This window comes from Opisthocomus hoazin, chromosome 3 (genome assembly GCF_030867145.1).
Source record: "Opisthocomus hoazin isolate bOpiHoa1 chromosome 3, bOpiHoa1.hap1, whole genome shotgun sequence".
In the NCBI taxonomy this organism is placed as follows: domain Eukaryota; kingdom Metazoa; phylum Chordata; class Aves; order Opisthocomiformes; family Opisthocomidae; genus Opisthocomus; species Opisthocomus hoazin.
In genome coordinates this window covers 17,157,318-17,182,846 of record NC_134416.1, presented here as the reverse complement: position 1 = coordinate 17,182,846, position 25,529 = coordinate 17,157,318, and the positions used below count along the sequence as shown (strand labels likewise).

At 42.6% G+C, this 25,529-nt stretch overlaps 1 protein-coding gene across 1 annotated transcript in view; it reads right to left on the bottom strand.

Moving 5' to 3' along the window:
* EIF3H (eukaryotic translation initiation factor 3 subunit H) overlaps positions 1–16,253 on the bottom strand; it is a 97,249-nt gene extending 80,996 nt beyond the window's left edge. The window contains exon 1 of the mRNA XM_075415656.1: positions 16,090–16,253. Coding sequence (XP_075271771.1) covers positions 16,090–16,209 — 120 coding nt within the window. The 5' untranslated portion in view covers positions 16,210–16,253. The remainder of the gene's footprint in view (positions 1–16,089) is intronic.
* Between the last annotated feature and the right edge of the window lie 9,276 nt (positions 16,254–25,529).

Below are 25,529 nucleotides of genomic sequence, written 5' to 3'. Positions count from 1 at the left end.
CTGAGCTAGTGGTGTATTTGCAAGTAAAAGGTTTTCTCTTCAGCATTGACTTCTGGCGGTTTCCTATAAAAAGATTTAAAGATGACGGCCAAAAGCAGCAGTTGCAAATTCTACTTAACATACTATTTTTTAACCACATTGTGCAAAACACTATTTTGAAGCTGCAGAAAAACTGCAAGACAGTTACCCTCATCTATTTGACCATCAAAAATTACTCAAATAGGGCAGAGCTAGACAGGGAAGAGGGAGGGGGGCTGATCTGAGACTACTGATCTTTTTCAAAGACCATACCCTGCACAACAGAACTGGAACACATACAGTATTTAAGGGTGTGTCTTAAAATCATGACTTCCATATGCATTCAACAGATGCTTCCAAGTAACCAGTAAAATCCCTACTGGACATGACTTCCATGTCATTTCAATAATTTATAACCTTTTGTGCAACAGTTTTTTCCACATTCAAGTACTTACCCTTTCTGGCAAACACTTGGTTATGTGCTAAGGGGCTGTGACAGAGACAGATCCTCCTAGTAAGAGGTAGAGCAATCCAGAGAACAGAGCCTGGATTGTGTCCCAGCTTTCCCGCTGATTTAAAGTACAAAATTGAGGAAAAAACACACATGTCCGTTACTGCTGGTAAGCTTCAGCTTCCCCATCTTTCAACCAGGGATAAAACTTGCCTTTGTATCACCATCTGAACATGGCCATGTGAAAACCACTTCCAGAAGAGCTCCGTTTCCAATAATAGCTACTGTGACAGTCAGATTCAAAACAACCATTCTAATTTTATCACTGAGAGCGCCAATGGATAAGGCAGTATGGCTTTCAGATTGTTCCCAAAAAGTGATATGACAGCTGCAGTAAATCTGCTATGACTATGGCCTCTAAGTTGCTTCAGGGGAGGTTTAGATTGGATATTAGGAAAAATTTCTTTACTGAAAGAGCTGTAAAGCATTGGAACAGGTTGCCCAGGGCAGTGGTGGAGTCACCATCCCTGGATGGGTTCAAAAAACATGTAGATATGGCACTTCAGGACGTGGTTTAGCAGGCATAGTGGTGTTGGGTTGACGGTTGGACTTGATGATCTTAGAGGTCTTCTACAACCTTAACGATTCTCTGATTCTATGTCATCTAAATTTTCAAAAGGTTTAAAAGCTTTTTTTTTTTCATTGATAATAATGTAATCGTAAAAACTGAGTCTTAAGTGCTCAAAACTCAGCCCTATATTAATGGAAGAATTTTGGCAATGAGATTGCTTGTTTTCCTCAGATACGCATAAAAACCCCAAATATTCACAAGCAGTGACTTACACCTCTAACAAACTCCTAAACAACAAACAGGCATAACACTTGCTTGACACTAACTAGTGTGTATTGCATATTGCACAGCCGTGGGGCTCCATGGAAAGGGAAGGATGCGCAGCAAATGGACTGCAAAGCAGCATACGATGTTTCAGCAGAACAAAGGTAGGGACTGACAAGCCTTTATATGCCCAAAGCAACACCGTAACCCTGCTTTTCCAATACTTATAAAAGAGAATTAGCCTGTTATTGCATGCATATAGCAAAATTCAGTTGCATCTTCAAACTCCAGTGAGTAAATAAGCTTCTCTATTGACTTTAGAATTAGTTTAAGCTAAAAGAAACAAATAAAATGCTTAGCTGAAATAAGCATCCACATATAAGTCATTCAAGAATATTCCCATGCTTATTCCTAAATAACCTTGTGTACGCATGTTACAGAACACATTATCAAAGTTAAATAAGTTATATCATCTTTGTTTTGCACTCAACTTTAGATTATTGAATAATCTTACAAAATACCAAGAAGAGTACTTACTCTACAAGCCTGAAATTTCCCAATTTATTACACTAACAATTTATTTGCTTTCCATTAAGATGATACCATTATGTGATGTGGTAACATAATCTAACTGCTAAACATTGCTGTTAAAGCAGGCTAAAGCAGGAATTAAAGATTAAAAAAAATTACGAAATAACAGCATGCTCAAAACCGTACCATCGAGAATGTATTTTGAGCATGTGTGTAACTACAGAAAAACAACAAAGTGATAATATCCAAAAAAATTCTGTGGCAAAGAAAGATCAATAGAAGAGACTACAGCAAGTTGAAAATACATGATCTTCTTCCAAAGGCTAGGAAAAAAACCAAAATATTTCTTCCTCTTCTTCCAAGTCCTCTCATAAAGTCTGTAAGATTTCTTCAAAAGGTAGAAAAATCCTAAGATATAATAGGGCATAAAAGATGTCCATCTTACACAAACCACAAAGGGACTTCCCTCATCTGCACCTGCTGCTGTATCTTGCATGCTTCTCTCAGCTATACCATGCTGCACGTCAGCTGCAAAGGTCTAATTTCATTACAACAAACCAAAAACCAGAGGAGAATACTTCACAATGTTTCAGTGTGCAAGAAGACAAAATGCACTGTCTTGGCAACAAAGCCAGCAATTGTCACCTCCCCGCTCATAGATACCTGAATCAAATTTAACTCCGAAATAAGACAAAAAGATAATGCTTATGTCCTTTATTTCTGACGTAACATTTAATCATTAAAATGTAGTAAGTTACTTGAAAGATGTTTGTCGCATATACTCTTTTTCTTGATATTAACACAGCTAAATAGGTATAAGAGCATGATTTGCTGTTTTCAACAGCTATGCACACACAATTACCAGGCAAGAGACCAGTCCAATATGCACGTAACAGCAACAAAAAACGAGAAGTTTAATTGTTAATGACAGTAGAGGGTAACACATTCTTTCTCCTTGCACACAGCAACAACAAAAAAAAAATGCTGTTTTAAAATAATTTCCCCTTCAAGTCTTGAAGTGTAACACTGCTCAACACATTTAACCACCTCCACATTTAGATTAGCCCTCTTTGTCAGCACACTAGGTTCACGGTATGAAGTGATACCAGATGTTCTAATTTTAAATGCCTCACTAGAGTATACTTACCATGACATTTAGTAGATGCTGAGTGCACCAATGCACTTTTACAAATCATTTAAAGTTTGTGCTCTGTTAGCAAGTATACCTGCTATCCATTGAGAAAAACAACTGAAATTTTAATCCTCAGACCACCATGATGTGGGTACTCCACCCATTTCAGGTTAAGAAATCTCAAAGGGACTAGTGCCCGTATTTATGAAATCAAAAGCAAGAACAAGAGTTTGCAATTTAAAAAAAACAAATATCTCTTCCTTGCTACCACTAACCACTCAGAGCCAGAACTGGAGGAACCCTACGTTAGCAAAACAACAAAAAAAGAAAAACCAACAAACTGATCATTTTTATTTTGCTTTAAATAGGAACATGCCAATGTAAAAAGAGGCATAAAGAACACAGAAAACATAATATTCTTGGCACACTCCACTGAACTCTTTACCACTTTGATTTGTACCACTGTTAGCTTTGACTGTTAACAGAGTAACTCATAAAATCCATTTTCCATACAGTGCTATGAACCATCCTGCTGAAGCGTTACCAACGGAGGCAGCCAGCCGGGGGAAGAAGGGGTGAGAAAGCCAACACAGTGTGATGCCTCAGAACTTCACTGGTACTTCACTGAGCCTGAAAAAATGGGAATTCTCATATCCCAAGGAGATTCTTCCCCTTTCAGCTTGCTAGTACATGTCAATGCTTTCTCTTCTGAATGTAAGCACAGATTACATGTCAGAAGTTCCCCTCCGGGTCAGATTCATGCAACTCACTGTACTTGAAGATGAATAGAAAGTATATACTATCACCCAACCAATACAAAATGCTCTGTCTTCTCCACGGTTCAAGGCATCCACGAACACATCAAGCTAGTGTTCAATTCACACACCAACTCTCAGTGCCAGCATGATCTGATTTAAATTTTTAGGGCAACAAGTCAAGCAAAAGTCAAAGAGATCAAACTTCAACTTAAAATTGCATTTGAACTCCTTTGGAGGACACACAAAACACCATACAGTCTGAAGGACATTATATCCTAAAATCTCGTTCTACAGCTCTGCGATGTCAAGAAACTGCACTGAGAACAGCAGGCAGAGCACAGTCTGGGCGTTCTTGCAAAGTCTTCAAAAAGGGTAAAGGAGAAGGGAAGAAGGCACAAGGAAAGCTAGAAAAAGCAGAATCTTCACAACTTAAAAAATGTCAAATATTTTTAGCCAGTTCAATACAGGCTTCACTGTTATTACCAATTACTCAAATACTACAGAAATCGATTGCTTTCTTTCCAAGAGTCTCAGAAATTGTCATTTTAAAAAGTGCTTAAACAAACATTTGCAAGATGAGTCTCAAAAACTGATTTTCAGTAAACATGGTACCTTATTTCATCCACTATGATCAAACATATGTCCTAAAGAGCTCCTTACCCAAGAAGCCAACTAGGCTTTCCCCATTAACAGCTGGGGATACCATCGTCTCCCATACGCCTTTCAGACAAAATAGCTCGTAATAAGAAAACAAGGCACAAGCAACTTCAACACCACAACTATGAGTAGCATAACTATCGAAAAACAATTCAAAAATGTTTTTTAAAAAAGGTAGACTCACGTGGTTTTATCTATGTTAAAACAAAAAAATAGTAAACCCCTCTATGTACCACAGATGAGAATACAAACCACTAGACACACTATACCATCACCAAATCAAGGATGATGTAATGAAGACTGAAGTAACAATGTTTGACTAAATCAGTCATATCTGACACAAGAGAAATATCTACACTGCAGCCACACCGGTGCAAACACAAATGCAGACAATGCCTACAACTTCAAACCATCTTCTTGGCACATTTGTTTTAGCCAATGTATGTTTGCATTTAACACAAATAAACTGACAAGGGTATCTTAAGGTTTAGCTCAAGTTCTATACAAACTTTAGGCAGTACACCTAAACATATATTCAAAGACTCACAGAATTAAGTAGCTCAAACAAATATTACCTGGCATTAGAAGATCATCTGGAGTGTTAACATGGCCTCTAACCCCAACCTCAGTGTTTGATGGCCTAAAGATTCAGGTATGCCTCACCCACTGCTGTCCATAATGGCTTCTGTTGAAAGCTCTAGCAATATTCATTAACTACAGAACAGCGATTTGTTACCAGTATTAAGGCTTTCCACATTAGCAGCTATGAAGATAAGGAATAGAAACCTATAGTCGTTTTGAGAGGTCTATGTCGCTTTTGCTACTTTCTACAACACGTAGAATTTGTGTGCAGTGGGCACTAAGTGTAAAAAGAATTAACACACACTGGATTAATAAAAAAGGAAATATCATTCCATTAATGAAATAAGAGCAATGTTCGTATTAATGCTGTAGCATGTTGTTAAAGCTCCACTTCTGTTATTACACAGGAGCAACGTATAAGAAAACTTTATTCAGCCAGCCAACACTGTGCTCCCCAACAGTGTTACTGTGTATAATTTGTTTAATGCATACATAAATTCAAGAAGTTAGGATTTTAAGGAAAAAAAAAGTCATATATTGGTGCCTCAGGGTTTAATTAGATGAGGAACTATTTTCCTTTACTTTTACTCTCCTTCCTAGAATATCCTCATGCAGAGGATTTGCAAAGAATGAACCAACCTAATAGCTTTCTACGATGGCATGACTGGCTGGGTAGATGAAGGGAGAGCTGTGGATGTTGTCTACCTAGGCTTCAGCAAGGCTTTCGACACAGTCTCCCATGATATCCTCCTAGGGAAGCTCAGGAAGTGTGGGCTGGATGAGTGGTCAGTGAGATGGATTCAGAACTGGCTGAATGGCAGAACTCAGAGGGCTGTCATCAGCGGCGCTGAGTCTAGTTGGAGGCTGGTAAATAGTGGTGTCCCCCAGGGGTCAGTACTGGGCTCAGCCTTGTTTAACTTCTTCATCAACAACCTGGACGAAGAGTTAGAACGTACCCTCAGCAAGTTTGCTGATGACACCAAACTGGGAGGTGTGGTAGATATACCAGAAGGCTGTGCTGCCATTCAGCGTGACCTGGACAGGCTGGAAAGTTGGGCAGAGAGGAACCTGATGAGGTTCAACAAAGGCAAATGCAGGGTCCTGCACCTGGGGAGGAACAACCCCATGCATCAGTACAGGCTTGGGGCGGACCTGCTGGAGAGCAGCTCTGTGGAGAGGGACCTGGGTGTGCTGGTGGACGACAGGTTGACCATGAGCCAGCAGTGTGCCCTGGCTGCCAAGAAAGCCAATGGGATCCTGGGGTGCATTAAGAAGAGTGTGGCCAGCAGGTGGAGGGAGGTTCTCCTTCCCCTCTACTCTCCCCTAGTGAGGTGTCATCTGGAGTACTGTGTCTAGTTCTGGGCTCCCCAAGAAAGATGAAGAGCTGCTGGAGAGAGTCCAGCGGAGGGCTACAAGGATGGTGAGGGGACTGGAGCATCTCTCCTATGAGGAGAGGCCGAGGGAGCTGGGCTTGTTCAGCCTGAAGAACAGAAGGCTGCGAGGGGACCTAATAAATGCTTACAAATATCTGAAGGGTGAGTGTCAGGAAGATGGGGCCAAGCTCTTTTCAGTAGTGCCCAGCGAGAGGACAAGGGGCAATGGGCACAAACTGAGGCACAGGAAGTTCCCTCTGAACATGAGGAAGAACTTCTTCCCTCTGAGGGTGACGGAGCACTGGAACAGGCTGCCCAGGGAGGTTGTGGAGTCTCCTTCTCTGGAGATATTCAAGACCCGCCTGGACAAGGTCCTGTGCAGCCTGCTGTAGGTGACCCTGCTTCGGCAGGAGGGTTGGACTAGATGACCCACAGAGGTCCCTTCCAACCCCTACCATTCTGTGATTCTGTGAAACAGCTTCCCAGTAACAACATACTCCCTTGTGACCACTATGAAGGCAAACTTGTTTAATGAAAAACACTTATTTGGCCCAGCAGCCAGCACACTTGCCTTGCTAAAAGATCCCCATCTCCCAAGCCACAGTGATACTATTTTCCCAGGAGAAAGTTTCCCTGTACCCACTATCTACATACTAGTGGTCAGACGCGAACCACAGTCCACCACATGGAGTAACTCTGGTTTTGAATATTAGTTCAATTTCTACATTATATAAGCTTTCACGCTCATCTAGTAAAAGTGTCACTCATCCTACCTGATCTTACATCTCTGAGGGATAAACCAGTTCACCTCCACCTTTACAGTTTTACATTTTGCCTGATATCACTACTAAAATTGCGAGAACTGTAGAAATATGCAGAGGAGGCACTTAGTAAGTGCAATTTTAGACAGCTGAATAGGGTTAGAAGTTTCACTAAAAAAAGTATTCTAGAAAAGTCCCCAAACTCTGATGGAAATTCAGAATCTCTTCTTAGGACTACACCGTTTACTGGCATTTTCAACAGTAGAAAATTTTAAAACTGGATAATCTGCATGCTGCTTGCTTTATACAAAACTAAACTTTCAAGTATTCCAGGAATAAGCTTACCCAAGACCACAAGTTTGCAAGATGAGGCTACGTAGCAATGGGAAACCAGCCTGTAAATGAGAAACAACTTCAGTCTCACAACACCCTACAGCCATCAATCTGCTACTTCCCGTAAAGCAACATTATACTGAGCCTAAACAATATTCATACCTATGATTATTCTGCTGAAAAGAATGCTAATATTGCAAAAGCAAACATTGAAGAGTTACTGCAAACATGAAACAAGGTTACCCTGCAAACTTTCATTGTAATAATGCAAGAAACTGGAAGACAAGACTTTCTGATGACAACAGACTAACTTGTTTTATTTGTTGTCATGGTCACAGAGCAGTTTCTTTAGTACCAGAGTTTTAATACTGGAGATTCTCTCTTTGCCTTATTTACTCACTTTGCTGTGTGAGAAAAAGGATGTAAAGTTACTACAGAGCAAATAGTTGGCACTCTTACAGTCAAAGGCTATAATCCAGTGCATACGTAAAAGAAGTCAAATGAAAATTGCAACAGCAGAATAGTAATTATGAAAAAAAACAAACACCTTACAATTTAAGAGATAATAAATATTGTGATTCTGTGATACCAGGAAATGCAGCTGACCAGATTTGTTCATTACACTCTCTTCTCTGATTATAATAGATCTTATTTAAAATTGCAGATGCAAGAAATCCAAGTACCTTTATCATTAATCCAATATGCACAAAATTCACACAGTATTTCCTTTTCACCCTCTCTCATTTCAGATTTTCCACTGGAAAACAAGTAAGTAACAACATTCTGAAGAAAACAGCACTCTTCTGCAAGTGGGTTTATATCTGAAACCCTGCACAACAGAGTAGTGTTTCATGACACTGCCATAACACGAAACAAAACCAGAATTATTTTTTGTTACATTATCTCCATGGTGTAATGCAGATCCCAGATGACTATAGGACAAAGAATAAAAGAGAGGAAAGATGATGTTTGTTAGTTGTAAGGAAAAAAAACATCAAGATATGAAAAAATCTGAAGCAGTTGTTCATGTGATTCCATGAAAAGGTTATTTTCAGTATAGCTAGCTGTATAAATCAACCTTACTGTCCCAATAAGCAGAGTCCCAGAAAATACATGATTTTTAGAGACAGCTACAAAAGTTTAGGGATGCATTTGAAGTTTGAACTTAATATTTATACCCCATCTGCAAATTCAGACCACTCAGACTAATAAGTGTAGGTACAAGAGTCTTGTAAAAGCTCCAGAAAATTTATGGACTTTCTTCGGCATTTTGACGTCACTAAATGCAATCATTTGTAACCTAACCTTCTCCCTTGCTTTCTTGCAAGAAATGGGAAGGCACAAGTATCTTTCCTTTTCATAGATTAACACAGAAGGTCACGTGACTGCACAGGTAGCCATAAAAGAAAACTGCCATGGCTATTCAGCTAACCTGAAGGCTTCCTTCAATTCAAAGGAATAACTACTGGTTTTGCTCTAAAATCCATCAGCTTACAGTCTGAAAGTTATTGCACCTTACTGAAGGAAAAGAACTTGTCAGTGAACCAAATCTGATTAATTTCAGCAGCTGAATTCCAAAAACATTCAGCCCCCACTAAAGAACTTCCAGAAGTACAAAAGTCCATCAACACCTCCTGCAAAAAAAGAAAAAGGTAAGCAAATAACGGCACTGCTTTACATTTATTTCAGACAGCATGTGATAATTATTACCCTTTTGGGAAAAATCCTTACAGTGGCCTTTGAGTTCCTTGCTATGAAGGGTCGTACAACCGCAAAACTGAAAATCTAGCAAGCTTATAAGCACTGAAGAAACAGCTCAAAGTCACGCACAACCTAGTCTAAACTACACCATGAATTCTGTCAGAAATTTTGTTCAAGCTATGACATGGTTCTCATATGCCTGGACCACACTAGCTACCCAAAAAAATCAGTAGGGCCTCCAGCAAGAGTAGTAAAAGCTACACATCACAACATTTGTTGTATCTGTTGCTACTTTGTGATTCAGCAGGAAAAAGGGATCCAACAATCTGCTGCACAGGAGCAACTGGGAAGAAAGCAAGCCTATGTTCTTTCACTGCTCACACACACACCAGAGCTGTGCCACCCTTTCTCCTCCCTATGTGATGCTTAAAAAATGCATGTGTTATATGTCCTTTCTCTCAATGAAAAAGTGAACAGAGACAAAATTTAATTATCTGTAAGGGACTCCTAGATGTCTGGTCACAGCCACTATTTTTCCAATCTCCGAGTGGCATGCCTGCAACTAAATACAGCTGCAATCAACCCTGAATGTAGCTGGTGCATCTGGAATTACCTGTCCTGATCCACCACCAGGCAGGTGAGAGTATGCAGAAGCCCCAGAACTAATAATAACCCAAAGTACGTTTTAGTCTTCATATGTCTGAATTCTGTTTAAATTCACATTGTCAAATGGCAAAACACGATCACAAGGTGACCTTAACCTTGTACTTCTTTTTAAACACAACTACAAAACAGTTTGAGGTGACCATACCAGATACACATGTTCCAAGACACTGAATCAGTAGAATTATTAGCCTAGTTCCTTACAGAAGGAGAAATTCTATGTCCATGGTCATATATGTTCTTCCACCTATACTTCCAAAGTTGCTGGCGATTTTACTAAACTTAAGAAACTAAACTTATTTCTTCAAGAGAGCTCTCTTTCTTATGGACTCCATGCAAGTAGACAACTGAGCAGAGTAAAGAAACTATTTGAAGAATAAGCTCACTCACCTTCTAAAAATGCCTTTAGAAAGTAATCCACACAAGGTAAAAAAGCTTACGGTACTCCAAATGGACAAACAGTTTTAAGGCAGTGTGAGCTGTAATTAGGCCCTAAAGCCTACTGCAAACCAAGCTGCAAAAACTAATCATGCTTCCCCTCCTAGTTCTTAATTAAAAGCATCATTTGTTCTTCTGTGATTACTGCAGGTGGACACTCACTATAAAAACTACAATTACTGTTTCTAGGAACTCTAGAAGGCATTCAAGAGTCCTCATAAAGCTCCTTGTAGTCATAATCATCACAAAAAAAAGGGATGTGAAAAATAACAAGAAGGGCTTCTACAGGTATGTCAGCCAGAAAAAGATGGTCAAAGAAAGCGTACCCCTGCTCATGAGCGAGATCGGCAAACTGGCAACAGCAGATGAGGAGAAAGCTGAGGTACTCAACAACTTTTTTGCCTCAGTCTTCACTGGCAACCTCTCTCCTCACTCCTCCCGAGTCGCTGAACGGCATGAAGGAGACCAGGAGGGTAAAATCCCTCCAGCTGTAAGTGAAGACCAGGTTCGGGACCTCCTGCAGAACCTAAATGTACAGAAGTCCATGGGACCTGATGAGATGCATCCCAGAGTCGTGAGGGAACTGGCTGACGTAGTTGCCAAGCCACTCTCCATGATATTTGAAAAGTCATGGCAGTCAGGGGAAGTTTCCAGTGACTGGAAAAAGGGAAACATTGTGCCCCTTTTCAAAAAGAGTAGAGAGGAAGACCCTGGGAACTACCGACCTGTCAGCCTCACCTCTGTGCCTGGGAAGGTCATGGAACAGATCCTCCTAGAAGATAGGTTAAGGCACATAGAGGCCAGGGAGGTGATTCGAGACAGCCAGCATGGCTTCACCAAGGGCAAGTCCTGCCTCACCAACCTAGTGGCTTTCTATGATGGTGTAACAACAAGAGTGGACAAGGGAAAACTAATGGACATCATCTATCTGGATTTTTGTAAAGCCTTTGACACGGTCCCCCACAACATCCTTCTCTCCAAATTGGAGAGCCATGGATTTGATGGGTGGACCGTTCGGTGGATAAGAAATCGGTTGGATGGTCGCAACCAAAGGGTAGTGGTCAACGGCTCAATGTCCAGATGGAGACCAGTGACAAGTGGAGTCCCTCAGGGGTCCGTACTGGGACCGGTGCTGTTCAATATTTTTATCAATGACATGGACAGCGACATCGAGTGTACCCTCAGCAAGTTTGCAGATGACACCAAGCTGAGTGGTACGGTTGAGACACCAGAAGGACGGGATGCCATCCAGAGGGATCCGGACAAGCTGGAGAGGTGGGCCTGTGTGAACCTCATGAGGTTCAACAAGGCCAAGTGCAAGGTCCTACACCTGGGTCGGGGTAATCCCCGCTATCAATACAGGCACTGGGGGATGAAAGGATCGAGAGTAGCTCTGCTGAGAGGGACTTGGGGGTACTGATAGATGAAAGGCTGGACATGAGCCGGCAATGTGCGCTGGCAGCCCAGAGGGCCAACCGTGTCCTGGGCTGCCTCAAGAGAAGTGTGGCCAGCAAGTCGAGAGAGGTGATTCTGCCCCTCTACTCTGCTCTGGTGAGACCTCACCTGGAGTACTGCGTTCAGCTCTGGAGCCCTCAGCACAAGAAGGACATGGAACTGTTGGAGCGGGTCCAAAGGAGACCACAAAAATGATCCAAGGGCTGGAGCACCTCTTCTATGAGGACAGGCTGAGAGAGTTGGGCTTGTTCAGCCTGGAGAAGAGAAGGCTGCAGGGAGACCTGATTGCAGCCTTTCAGTACTTAAAGGGAGCCTATAGGAAAGATGGGGACAATCTTTTTAGGAGAGACAGCAGTGACAGGACGAGGGGTAATGGTTTTAAACTAAAACAGGGTAGGTTTAGGCTAGATATAGGGAAGACATTCTTTACAATGAGGGTGGTGAAACACAGGAACGGGTTGCCCAGAGAGGTAATGGAGGCCCCATCCCTGGAAACATTCAAGACCAGGTTGGACAGGGCTCTGAGCAACCTGATCTAGTTAGTGGTGTCCCTGCTCGCTGCAGGGGGGTTGGACTAGATGACCTCTAGGGGTCCCTTCCAACCCAAAACTTTCTATGATTCTATGAAATTTCAGTGACCAGGTAAGCGCTAATCGCAGAAATGCAGAAACATGAAAAGGCTGCTTACCCACAGCCATACAGAAAGAAAAGGGGAAAATAAATGTAAAAAGACAGAAATATCCTATGCATATGATCACCACTCCTGTGAATACAAGTTTTCCTTGGGCTATTGAGTGGAGAGAACACGATGGAATCTCTACTCAAATTTCTACAACAGGAAGCAGAGACAACAGAATGTCATGTACTGCACTCATCTTCTGATCTTTTCTCAGGATCATCAAAAACAAGTACATGAAATCTTACATCTCAACTGAAAGAAAAAGCACATTATAAATGTCAGTTTCTGGAGGGTTATTTTTTACCCTGGGATTCCTAATTTCTTAGAAAGACTAGACCACCTACTCTGGAAACTGCTTTCACTAAGCATATATTTTTTCTGACACACTGCTATACCAACAAAAGCTTAACAAAAAAACTTAAACACATGGGATACTTTGTCTGCTGAACCAATACAAGCTGAATCAGCACAAGCACTTCATGATGACATAAACCAGTGACATATTAGGACTTTCCACGGTATGCAACCAAAACCATGTTATCCATTAGAGTTGTACAAATTCTTACACAGAATACACATCCCTACTCACTAGGAGTGAGTTAAACACAACCATCTGCAGAACAAGCATAGGCTGCCACTACTAATCTTTATTACCAAATAAACCCAAAGCAGATCACAATATTGTCCTAAAAGGAAAGAAATCTTCACAGAAATCTTGTACTTCCATTCATCACATAGTCTGAACTGCAATACCCATTCAATCCAGTAATTCAGAAGGTGACCAGTTCCAAGATGAGAGCAGCTCAACGGTGCCTTACTTAACAAACCACCTCAACATCAACAGCTCTGAATCCACACGCAACCAGTGTCTTTTTCTGTGTTGTAAAACCAACTGGACAGTCAGTTGTCTGATATTACTGTCATTCCTTGTATTCCTGAGCCGGATGAAGGATACCACTCACTTTTCCTTATCACACCTTACAAAAGACATTCCTAAGGTGAAACTGCCAATATAACTGTATACATAGATAATTTATGTCTGCTACAGATCTCTCAAAAATGAATCAGAAAACAAAACCACACTCAAACTAACAAAAATAGAATAAAAAACTTGGAATCTCATTATCATGCTGATACAGTAGCTAGCCATACGTAACATTTGATGACTGAGATCTTAATTATCTACCAGAAAAGCTGACAGAAAAAGGTACAGACTTGTATTTTTCCCCCTCCTTCTCCATCAAACTGTGAAGACTGGAAATCTACACGCACATTTGATTTCAGAAGCATTTTATAAACAAGCATTCAGGTACTTTAATTAAGTTACCAAGCATCTACAATGTGACACTTTTCTCCCTCTATCTTCCTAAACTTTCGTGCTATTATTTTTGCAGAATACTCTAACACTACTAATATTTTAAAAAGGTAGGAAAACTTTGCCTATCCTATTAGTTAGGGTTTCATTGTTGGCTTTTACTCCTACCATGGCAGTGCTTTTTGATTCACTATTGTGTGAGTTTTATGAAACAAAATTGCACTTGCTCTAAATCCAAATTACACAATAAAATAAGGAATTCATCAGATTGAAATAAGAAAGAAGTTAACTACAAGATGCTCTGCTCCTACCAAATTTAAAAGGAGGCCAGAAAAGTAGGTAGTGCTGCATCATTATGTATTATGTTTCTGACATTCAGAACTTCTTCTCCTCATTACTATTTTATTTTACTTTACTGTTCCTCTGAAATAACAAGCTTTCTAAAAGTACTTTCACATTCTCACATATAGAGCAGGCTGACGCATCTTCTATTTTGCATACAGAGCCCCAAGAGCAACCTACACAGCATGCCCTCGCTTTCACAGCAGTCCCATTTGGGAGGATTATTTACACAACTGCCAAGAGATGAGGCAGCAGTGGAGAGAAAGAGATGACTAACTTCCCTGATGCCCCCGAAAATCCATCCCCAGTTTTGGCACACAACCACCCTTGTCATCATCAGGATGACTGATGAAGTCTTGTTATTTTGTGAGAGCACAGCTGAGACATTTAAATCAGTACGACATTAGAAACATTTTAACAGACTTTCAGAAGGATGTTCTGAGGACTTGTGAGGAGAGTCACTTTGTTTGCAAAGCAAGTAAACTTATGCCAACACTTCTCTTCACCACAGGTGTCATGGAAGTTTGTGAACCATGCTGTTAGTGTCCCAAGAACACTTTGTGTAAGAGACATCTTCCGCAGGTGGAAAGGAGAAAGCTTGCCATTGTTTTCAGTGAGTTACCTTCCTCTGTACAGACTCCATGCAAGAGGCACCACTGTGCTGTATAAGAATACACACGGACAAGGAAAAAAATAAAAGCATAAAGCAAGAAGTATTCATAGGCATTTGTTGGACCGTCAGAAGCAGGCCACCAGGGCCACTCACAATTGATTTGAATGAACAGTAGTTCACAAAGCAGATTACACAGCTGATTGAGAACAGTTTTGAAACATCTGTTCTCTTTATTTAATTAAAGCGGGAACAAAACAAATCAAATCTAACAGTTCAGTCCAAAACTGATACAACATCTTTTACAACCACAGAAACGGAATTAAAGGTGCCAACCTGTATCCTGCTCTTAACTGTTCTCTTTTTCATCGCTCAAACTGGCTAATAAAAAGCTGCACACGCACCACTGTCTGTCTGGCACTGGTCTGCTTGCAACAGCAGCAGTCTGCTGTCAGTTGCTGTATTTTTAACGAATGCTCAGTTTTCACCGCTCCTTGAAAATGCTGTGTGCACCAAAGCCACAGGTACACAGACATTTGAACAGAATACTGCAGAAACACTCTAACCAATTCAAATTTAATCCTTCGTAAAAACCACTACACACAAGCTATTCTACCTCTTCCCAAACATTTATTACACTGTGTAACTCCAGAGTAATGACTGGGGACTATCATTAATAAACACCAGATAGGCTTCAAAGCTTGCCCCAGACCGATGATCTTCCTTCTCATTCCTGGTACACTGGTTCTGCTTCACGCTTCAGCTGTACAGTGTTCTGGTGACACTTGGCAAAAGTAACGAAGAAGGAACAAACAACACTTCCACACTCAAGAAGTTAAAGTAACTCTTTTTTCCTCCCCTACTCTGTGTCATTGTGAGTGTCACCAACTGTACGAGACCTGAACTGACATAGAAAGAGTCATCAGCGAAGCCAAGAACCAACTTCAGCAGACGCTCTTCCGCTTAAGGCCCGCGTGGACTGCCTCTGTGCGGACGGCTCCATTCTCTGGCGAGTCCCTTCCAACCATCGGTTTATTTCGTTTCTTATGAAGAAAACACATTAGGTGCTGGCAGCCCTAACAGAGCAGGCAAAAAGCACCGCAGATGAGGGGGAAACCCACCGTGCCCGCCATCTCTCACACCTCTGCGGCTGTCAACAGCCTGAGCTACGAAAGGCAAGGCGGGAGCAGAACACCCGGGCACCAGGGCGGCGGAGCCGAAAGGCGAAAGGGAAGATTCTACAGCCATTAACCCCCCATTAACAACATGAGCACGGCCGCAGGGTGGAAAGCCCGGGAGAAGGATGATACGCACCGCCCCTGCCCCCCGGGACGGACACCGGCCCCGGGACGGTCGCGGCCCCACAGACGGGGCCGTCGCCGCCGGCGGCTCCACGAGGCCGGGCCCCTCCGCCCGCATCCCCCCGCCAGCGGCGGCCCCAGCCCCTCCGCTCACCAGCCCGTCGATCTGCACTTGCTTGACGGCCGAGTCGCCCGTGGCGGCGGCCTTGCCTTTGCCTTTCGAGGCGCCGAAACCGCCACCGGCAGCCCCGGAGCCTTCCTTGCGCGACGCCATCTTTCCCCACGCACCGGCCGGAAAGAGAAAAGCGAAACACCGGAAGCGGCGGCGCCGGAGCGCAGGGAAAGCGCGAGGGGCGGAAGCGCGATGGGCGGCCGCGCCGTCAGGCGGGGGAGGCCGGGCCGGGCCGGCCCGGGTCTGGCCATTTCATGGCTTCCCGGGGCCTTCACGGCCGGGCCGGCGGGCTGCGGGGAGGGTTCCCCGGCAGGGCTGAGGGAGGCGAGGCGAGGCGAGGCGAGGCTCGGCTGGCGGGGGGCATCCGCAGCAGACAAACCTGCTCCCAGGACGGGGCTGAAGTGTTGTATTAAAAGTTAACCTGATTTTGCTTTGCTGCTCTTTTTTGGGTTTGTTTTTTTTTTTTTCTGAAGTATTTCAAACACTACAGGTTCTTGTGGCAGATGGAGCGGGCTGTGGAAGGCAGCTGTTTCGAACACCTCGCCGCTCTCTGGACACTGCGTCAAATATGTGACCTCGGAAAAATTCACCATAAACCTTTTCAACAATGTAGTTGACACTAATTTCTGACTGGGGGAGGGGATCATATTTACCAACACTGCTACCAAGATGTATCTGCATTTTCCAGCACATACAGACCCAGTATTTGCCTGTTGCTATAAAATGGCCTTAACGTCCAGGCAAACCTAAATGCCGCGAATACCATTGACCAGATCTGCGCTGAATAACAACAGACCTGGATGTCCAGCTTAGCTAAGAACCCCTCGCAATAGATGTCTAAAGTTACGGGGGATTAATCCCACTTTGGATTTGCCTTTGGGAACAATCTGTTCAACGGAGATTAAGGGTGAAGTTTAGAACTGCGGCATCGCTGAGGCCAAACGTGCCTTGTGCCCCAGAGAGACAGGAGCGTGCGCGTCCGGTGGGACCGGGGCGTTGTTCTGAACGACGGGTTCGCCGAGGGGCTGATGCAACACCGAGCCGGAGTTTCGCGGCCATGTGCTGTGGGCAATGAGCTCAACCATTGCGCAGGTGTTGCGGACTTGAGCCCTACCCTGCACAGGTTTCCGTGACGGAATGTTGCACCCCCACTGGCGTTGCCTTTTGAAGTTTTTCTAGAGAACAAAGGAGGTTGATTCAGTATTAATATTTCACTTGGCTGTTATATACACATGCATATTCAGTTTTAATTTACAAATATGATCAAATAGCTTTAATTAAAGAAAACTAAGATTAGGAAACAGTATTATGGTAATATAGTGGTTTTCAACTAGAGTCCGGGGACTGCTGGAGATCCCTGGGCTACTTCAAAGACGCAGGTGAAAGCTGTTTAAATAGAAAAAACATGTCTTTTGTCAGTAAATGCACAGTGCTTTACCACTGGCAAATTCTTCGGGATCTGAAAAGGAATGAAAACTCTTGGGATAAGACAAATGTGATACATTATTCCTGCCTATCAGTTTTTGAACAGAAACTCAATGTAATTTTAAAAAGAAAAAAAAAAAAACCCAAAACCCAAACAAACCTCAAACTAACAAGTAGCTACAGCACAGAACATCAGCATGTTCAAAGAGGTTGCTGTGGGCATCCAAAATAGCCCTGTTCGAGGGACTGGCATCGGGCTCACATTACTTAATGCACTGCCAGAATAATTCAGTCAATTTGGTTAATTATGAGTAACATGAAAAACAAAACACAAATATCAACTTTCTACTTTACAGAACTCAGCAGATCATGGTAGGCAAGAGGCCATAGAAAATTTCATCATTGAAAATACTGAATTCTTGATGAGGAATCCATAAAGAGGATGTCGTACTGAAAAAATTTAGTAACATTGCCCAAGCTACTTAGGAAAACCATGAAACAGAAGATTTCCATCACAAAATGTTTTAGAAAACTCAAGGAGTGCACAAACTTCATTAATAATTTTTAAATGATACTCTAAATCAAAAGACAGCTGGAACGAAACAAAACACTTTTATTCCCCAGCCCTGCTTAAGTAAAAACCTTGGTATACTTCAGATGTGCCCGCCGTATCAGTGCGATGAGCAGAACTAGTGTTGCTAAATGGAAATCATCTGATTAAGGGTTCAAAAATGTAATCCCTTCCAAACTGGCAGACTGACTTTACCTTAAGGGCTAAACCAGCCTGAATTAGGTTTGTGTATGCTGCAGGCTCAGACCGTGCATATGACTAGTTACCAGCGATGGGCTAACCTGCAATGACTTGTTACTGCTTAGTGAGTGAGTCGTGTCTGAATTCTGTGTTTTTCCTGCCTACCCGCAACAATTCCAAATATTTCTAAGCCTAATGAATACCTTAATTTCATTATCACAAAATGTAGAGGAATAGGGAAGCATAACTCAGGATACACATACAGCAGTCTGTACTTGTACTGAGACACAACAGCACCCCAAACACAAAGTTACACTAATAACTGCAATTGCCTAAAACAACATTAATTACCTACAAAAAGAAACTGTTTCCAGTAAAATAATCTCCAAAACTTGGTGGAGTCAGCTAACACAGACTTAATGTTATCTTGTAATATCTTGCACTCTTACAGAAGTTTCAAGCTCAGAAAAGCTCAGTTTTCTTGAAGAGATGAGGTATTCAGGCTTAAACTTTCAAACACCAAGAAACACAGGCACTTGGCACATCTCCATATGAATATATCGCTGATTTCTTTCCATGTGCCATTATATGTAACATACCTACTCTGCCTTAGCGGGCAGGTACACTGCTTAAAAATGAAGTATCCAACATCTTTTCTTTGCAAAGCAGGGCTTGTATTTGGGAGAACGGGAGTGAATATAAGACTGTACATCATCCCTATGTTCAAGTACAAAGCTTACTCCACGTAATTCTACACCTGGCATGGTCTCTTTGCTCCTTTTGAAATCCTTTTCTTATTCACAGCTTGCCTTTTGACAGTGGGCTGTCACTTACGTACCGCTTTCACATCCCATAGGGAGAGTGAAAACCCTTGTGACGAGACAGTTCCCCTGTGTCAGTGGGACCTGTGGTGGGCTGGCCCTGGTCAACAGCCAAACACCCACCCAGCCGCTTGCTCACTCCCCTCTCTCATGGGATGGGGAGAAGATGGGAGGAAGTCAAGAAGACTTGTGAATTGAGTTTCAGAAGCCATGGGACAGACAAGATCTCTTAAATGCTCGTACATTTCTTTCCTTTGTTTCAAAAAAAAAAGGGGTCGGGAGAAGATGTAACAGGGGCCCTCAGTCTCTCTCGTAGGTGCAGCTTTGCCAAGTGCATGCACTACTCTTCCTCCCGTTAACGACATTAACACTCAGTAGCACTGCCATGTGCAGGCAATCAAATACCAGCTACAGCGCCAGGAAGCAGCTTTGTGCATAAACCCTGTGTAATTCAGGGGTTTCACCCATTTGTGTTCCACTGACCGCAGCATTTTAAGTCTAAAGGAAATGAAATATCCCCTGGCGTATCAACCCATGTTAACAAAGGTTCTCCCTGATACATAAGGTAGCACTCTACACCCACTTTGCTCAGATATCACTGGCTGAATGGCAGAACTCAGAGGGTTGTCATCAGCGGCTCTGAGTCTAGTTGGAGGCTGGTGACAAGTGGTGTCCCTCAGGGGTCAGTACTGGGCCCAGTCTTGTTTAACTTCTTCATCAACGACCTGGATGAAGAGTTAGAATGTACCCTCAGCAAGTTTGCTGACGACACCAAACTGGGAGGTGTGGTAGATACACCAGAAGGCTGTGCTGCCATTCAGCGTGACCTGGACAGGCTGGAGAGCTGGGCAGAGAGGAACCTGATGAGGTTCAACAAGGGCAAGTGCAGGGTCCTGCACCTGGGGAGGAACAACCTCATGCACCAGTACAGGCTTGGGGTGGACCTGCTGGAGAGCAGCTCTGCGGAGAGGGACCTGGGTGTCCTGGTGGACGACAGGTTAACTATGAGCCAGCAGTGTGCCCTGGCTGCCAAGAAGGCCAATGGGATCCTGGGGTGCATCAAGAAGAGTGTGGCCAGCAGGACAAGGGAGGTTCTCCTTCCCCTCTACACTGCCCTGGTGAGGCCTCATCTGGAGTACTGTGTCCAGTTCTGGGCTCCCCAGTTCAAGAAGGATGAAGAGCTACTGGAGAGAGTCCAGCGGAGGGCTACAAGGATGGTGAGGGGACTGGAGCATCTCCACTACGAGGAGAGGTTGAGGGAACTGGGCTTGTTCAGCCTGAAGAAGAGAAGGCTGCGAAGGGACCTTATAAATGCCTACAAATATCTGAAGGGTGGGTGTCAGGAGGATGGGGCCAAGCTCTTTTCAGTGGTGCCCAGTGACAGGACAAGCGGCAATGGGCACAAACTGAGGCACAGGAAGTTCCGTCTGAACATGAGGAGGAACTTCTTCTCTCTGAGGGTGACGGAGCACTGGAACAGGCTGCCCAGGGAGGTTGTGGAGTCTCCTTCTCTGGAGATATTCAAGACCCGCCTGGACAAGGTCCTGTGCAGCCTGCTGTAGGTGACCCTGCTTCGGCGGGGGGGTTGGACTAGATGACCCACAGAGGTCCCTTCCAACCCCTACTATTCTGTGATTCTGTGATTCTGTGATTCTGTGATCACTAATCACCTCACCAAAAGTGAGTCACTGAAGTCAGGCCCTGTGCATACTTATTTCTACAGCATCCACAAGATTCTGTTTCTCTGATAAATATTAATCTTCTGAAGTGTCAGATATTCATCCAGTGCTTACCACTTCCCACAGGTGAGCTCAATGTGAAAATTTAAGATCAGTCTACATAACTGTATGGGCATTTTGTGCCAAAGAATTTTTAAGTACTGCTATTTCTCATGAGGCTAATTGTGATTTTGTAAGTTATTGGTACCAATAGTGAAGTCCATTCCACATTTTTTTTCTAATCTTCTTCAAGAGAATCAAAGGGGAGAAATTGATTTTATTGGATTTTTTATTTGAAATAGGAAATGGAAAGTTATAAGGTGCAGGAGTGATAAAAAAATGGTAAAGGTGGGAGCTGCAACAGCATGGAAACCCCCAGGGACAAACAACAAATGCAATAAAGGAACTACAGGACCAGAATGTGAGCTCTGAAAATTCAATTTCTTTTCCATAAGAACGGAGGTTTCAGAGGCCATGCGTGGTTTCAGCCATGCTCTTAGACAGGCAACCTTTTAACATTTGCTTGACTAAATGTAAAAGCATTATATTAAAAAAAAAAAAAAAATGAAGCCGTTATCCTGGACAGTAGCATAATAAGGTATTTCTACATATGAAGAAAATATTCAAAAACATAAGCTTCTCTTGGGAAAGTTTTTTTTGTTTTCACTGCTCAACTTTTTCTCTGCTTTTTTCAATAACTGTTTTCCAAGTGTTTTTAGTTACTTTCTATTCTTATCCACTCATTTTACATTCCAGGTGTTTATACCTATTTTTTATTATTAATAGATTATTTACTATAGCACCTCAAAACCATTAGCATACAACTAACAGGAACAAAAAAAGACATAGGAATGAACAATAAAATTGCCTAATTACAAGTACATTTGCCAAAAAAGACTGAGGCAGTTTAAGTGCTAATTTTGGCCTGTAAAACAAAGAAAAGTTACTTGCAGAAAGTTATTGTATGTTTCTAAGCAGAGCCAGACTCTTCCGATAGTGTCAAGTTAGAAAATTACGTAAGCGTAGATTATGTATCATCTATCACCACAATGTAAAGATTCCACTTCTCTGTTCCCAGTGAACAGATTCCTCCCTGAAATCAATGAAAAGGTGAAAAGACACATATAGCATCTCAGGCAACTGAACTGAATTCTATTGCACAAATCAGAATTTTGACCGTAAAGTTAATGTCTTTTTAGAGATAGGCTTCCCACATAATTTCTCTTTTGATGTCAATTTGTTCAGCCTTATCTTCAAAATCAGCTAAGGCACCTTCTGATTCTTGATGACACGCAAGCTATCACATGCTGAAGACAACAACCTTCTCTGAGGAGAACAAGAAACGAGGAAACAAACAGAAGTAAGCACACCAAAAATCCAAAATGCTTTATGCCTCCCAGCTTCCTGTAATCTTCAGAGTAAAACTATGCAGTTGTTTAAAAGAACTAAAATGGACCTGATATATTTACTTTCTATCAAAAAAACTAAAAGGGCAAGAGGGATGTTCTGCTCAAAATGAAGCAATGGATGCTTTCATGGGCCCAACAGGAGACGAGACATAAAGCATCGCTCCATTCTTCCCCTCCATCTACCCTGCACATCAGCGATCACATAATCAGTGTTTGGCAAAATACATTCCTGTCTTCTGCCTTCCTCCTGCTCCCCAAATTGAAGTTACAATTCCAGTCCTGGGTATTCCACAAAGACTTCCTATTTTTCTAGATTGTGGCATTTTTATATCACTCTTAAGTGCTTCTACAAGCTCTGCGAGTACAGAGGGAGCAGAATGGCAACTAACTGGTGCAGGTCTCGACGAACAGTACAGGGACGAAAGGCTGCTCTGAAAGGATCCCCTTGTGTGTCCTTATAGCAGCATGAAACCAGTTGTTTAGCATACACCTCTTAAAGAGCTGCATCGACCAGAAATGCTGCATAAACCAAATGGTGTGTATCAGTGATGTGTATCTATTCAGAAGGACAAAAGATTTAGTTAAATTAGATAAGATCTGATTTTGTTCATCATTCGTGTGAATTTGGTTCAAGGTCAAAAAAAGAGAAAAAAGCTGGTATAACATTTGAGAAGCTGTCAAGAATCCTACTGATTATTTTCAGCTCTATAATTTCTTTCAGCTCTAGTAAGAAAGCTAAAGTTGCCTGCAAAACCTTTTCCCCCAGAGCATTCTCAACTTATTTGCTACTATAAGGAGTCACTGAAAAGCCTGTATAGAAATCTGCTGCATTCTATTTCTTCCCCATGGAAGCCACCAGTAGGCAGTGAAACTAAATATCCTAACCTCTACATTAAATGTGTGCTTTTTACGATATACAATTTAAAAGACAGTTAATGTGGGACATACTGTGATGGGCAGTTAAGCTATTTAAGCCTGAAGTAATTTTCTAACTAATTTGTATGGTAACAGTAGAGCCAGAAGGGTGCAGAAAGCTTTACCATGCACACAGTTCTCATCTGATGAGTTCATACCAACCCATAAAGAAAAAACAGAGCTTATCACAGCCACGTTTATTATAAATCCAGATGCTGCACTCCCATGAGATAACAGAAAAATAGGTACTGTAAAAGATGAATGTACATGATGAAGGCTAAAATTCAAAAGCTCAAAACCAGCCCCAAGGCGATGAAAGGAGGGGCCGGCAATAATAAACACTGTGACAAAGTTAGCATATTAAATGCTGCTGAATCTTCTTCTGTGGCCTATATATACCTCAGAAAAATTAAAAAATACACCTAGGAAAGAATTTTCAGTTGCACTCCAATAATGTTTTACTGTCCTGTGTTTATTTATTACAGTTTTGCTTCCAAATCTCGTAATGGAAAACCCTACCGTTTTCTTTTTTTGTAAACCAGTTCATTTTTCATATTTAAGCATGTCTGGTGTGTCCTGGGTTTGGCCAGGACAGGGTTAATTTTCACCAGAATCCAGGAAGGGGCACAGCCGGGCAGGCTGACCCAACCCCGACCTGGCCAAACAGAGCCGGGTATTTCATACCATGTGCCGTCATGCTGGGTTCTGGTGGGGGGGCGGCATGGCGGGAACTCACTCGCGGCTCGGGAGCGCGGGCGCCGGTCTGGGAGAGTGGCTCTCTGGGTTGTGCAGTTCGTGTTGTGTTTTCTCCTTATCTATATCGTTGTTGTTCCTGTTCCCTCTGTTTGCTGTTCTGTTAAACTGCCCTTATCCCAACCCACCGGTTTCTGCCTGCTTCTTTTCATTCTCCTCTGCACCCCGGCGGGGGGAGGGGCAGCCGCGTGGTGCTTTTGTTGCCGGCTGCTGCCAAACCAGAACATGGTGCCAAGACTTATTGCAGATAACCAGAGCACAACATTTGCCCAAAAGCGAAACATTCAGATTAAAAAGGTCTGACACAGGACAAGTTTGGGAGAATCAGGAGCTGAGATCTTTTTCTCGCCAAGATACAAGCATTTGCCAAGCGCTGGCTATTAAGGAAAATTTTTATTAGACCAACATCAAAGCTCCTTTGATAAAGAACATCTTTTGCTTCAAGTAATCTGCGTCACAGCAATTTTATGTTATTTAACTCTACTGCTGCATTACCTAGTGTCTCAAAACCAGCGCTGAACTCATGTACGCTGAGAGACGGTCCTCTCTGCAAAGAGCTAACACTGCTGAAGCAAGTTTTGTGTGCAGTGCGGGAGGGAAAGCTGGGGTTCCTATGATGCCTGCCATCGCTCAGATTTGGTAAGCTCGCTATGAACTCACTTTGGATACCTACAAGGTCTCCTTCAGCGTGACACCTCATTTTCACAAGTATTGTATATTTACCCATAAGGTATTAATATTACTGATAAAGTCACAGGAATCATAGAATCACAGAATCATAGAAAGTTTTGGGTTGGAAGGGACCCCTAGAGGTCATCTAGTCCAACCCCCCTGCAGCGAGCAGGGACACCACTAACTAGATTAGGTTGCTCAGAGCCCTGTCCAACCTGGTCTTGAATGTTTCCAGGGATGGGGCCTCCACTACTTCTCTGGGCAACCCGTTCCAGTGTTTCACCACCCTCATTGTAAAGAATTCCTTCCTATATCCAGCCTAAACCTACCCTGTTTTAGTTTAAAACCATTACCCCTCGTCCTGTCACTGCTGTCTCTCCTAAAAAGATTGTCCCCATCTTTCCTATAGGCTCCCTTTAAGTACTGAAAGGAGCTGTTTTGTTAGATCAGAACTGTACTCTAGACCAGTATCCTGTCCAGCAGCGATCAGGGACCTCTGTTTCAGCAAAAGAAGTTCCCCATTGCAAATTCTGTTTCCTGTCTTTGGAAAAACAAGTCACATTAACTAAGTTAGTGCTTCAACATCTTCCACTCTCCTCCTCAGGTTCACTTGCGCAATGATACTGCTGGCAAGTAGCCTGCTGATGCTGCACGTGGTTTGTTAATTCTTCGATACGATGGTCACTTAAAAAAAGCCCTCTCAAAGTCTTTTAGTGGTGCAGCCAGATACCTGATGAAACTTCTCTATTAAAAATATAATAGCAAGTAATTTCAAAAAGGTACCTTCCTCTGAGCTTTATGACAAGCTTTGCTGTGCTACAGTCTCTGTAAGGGTATGTGGAACGTGAGAGCATTCGGTTCATTAAGTCATCTGATTAAGGATTATTCAGTATAAAAGAAATAAGAAATGTGATATATTAAACACACACAGACACAGAAAAATTGCTGAATGAGCAGG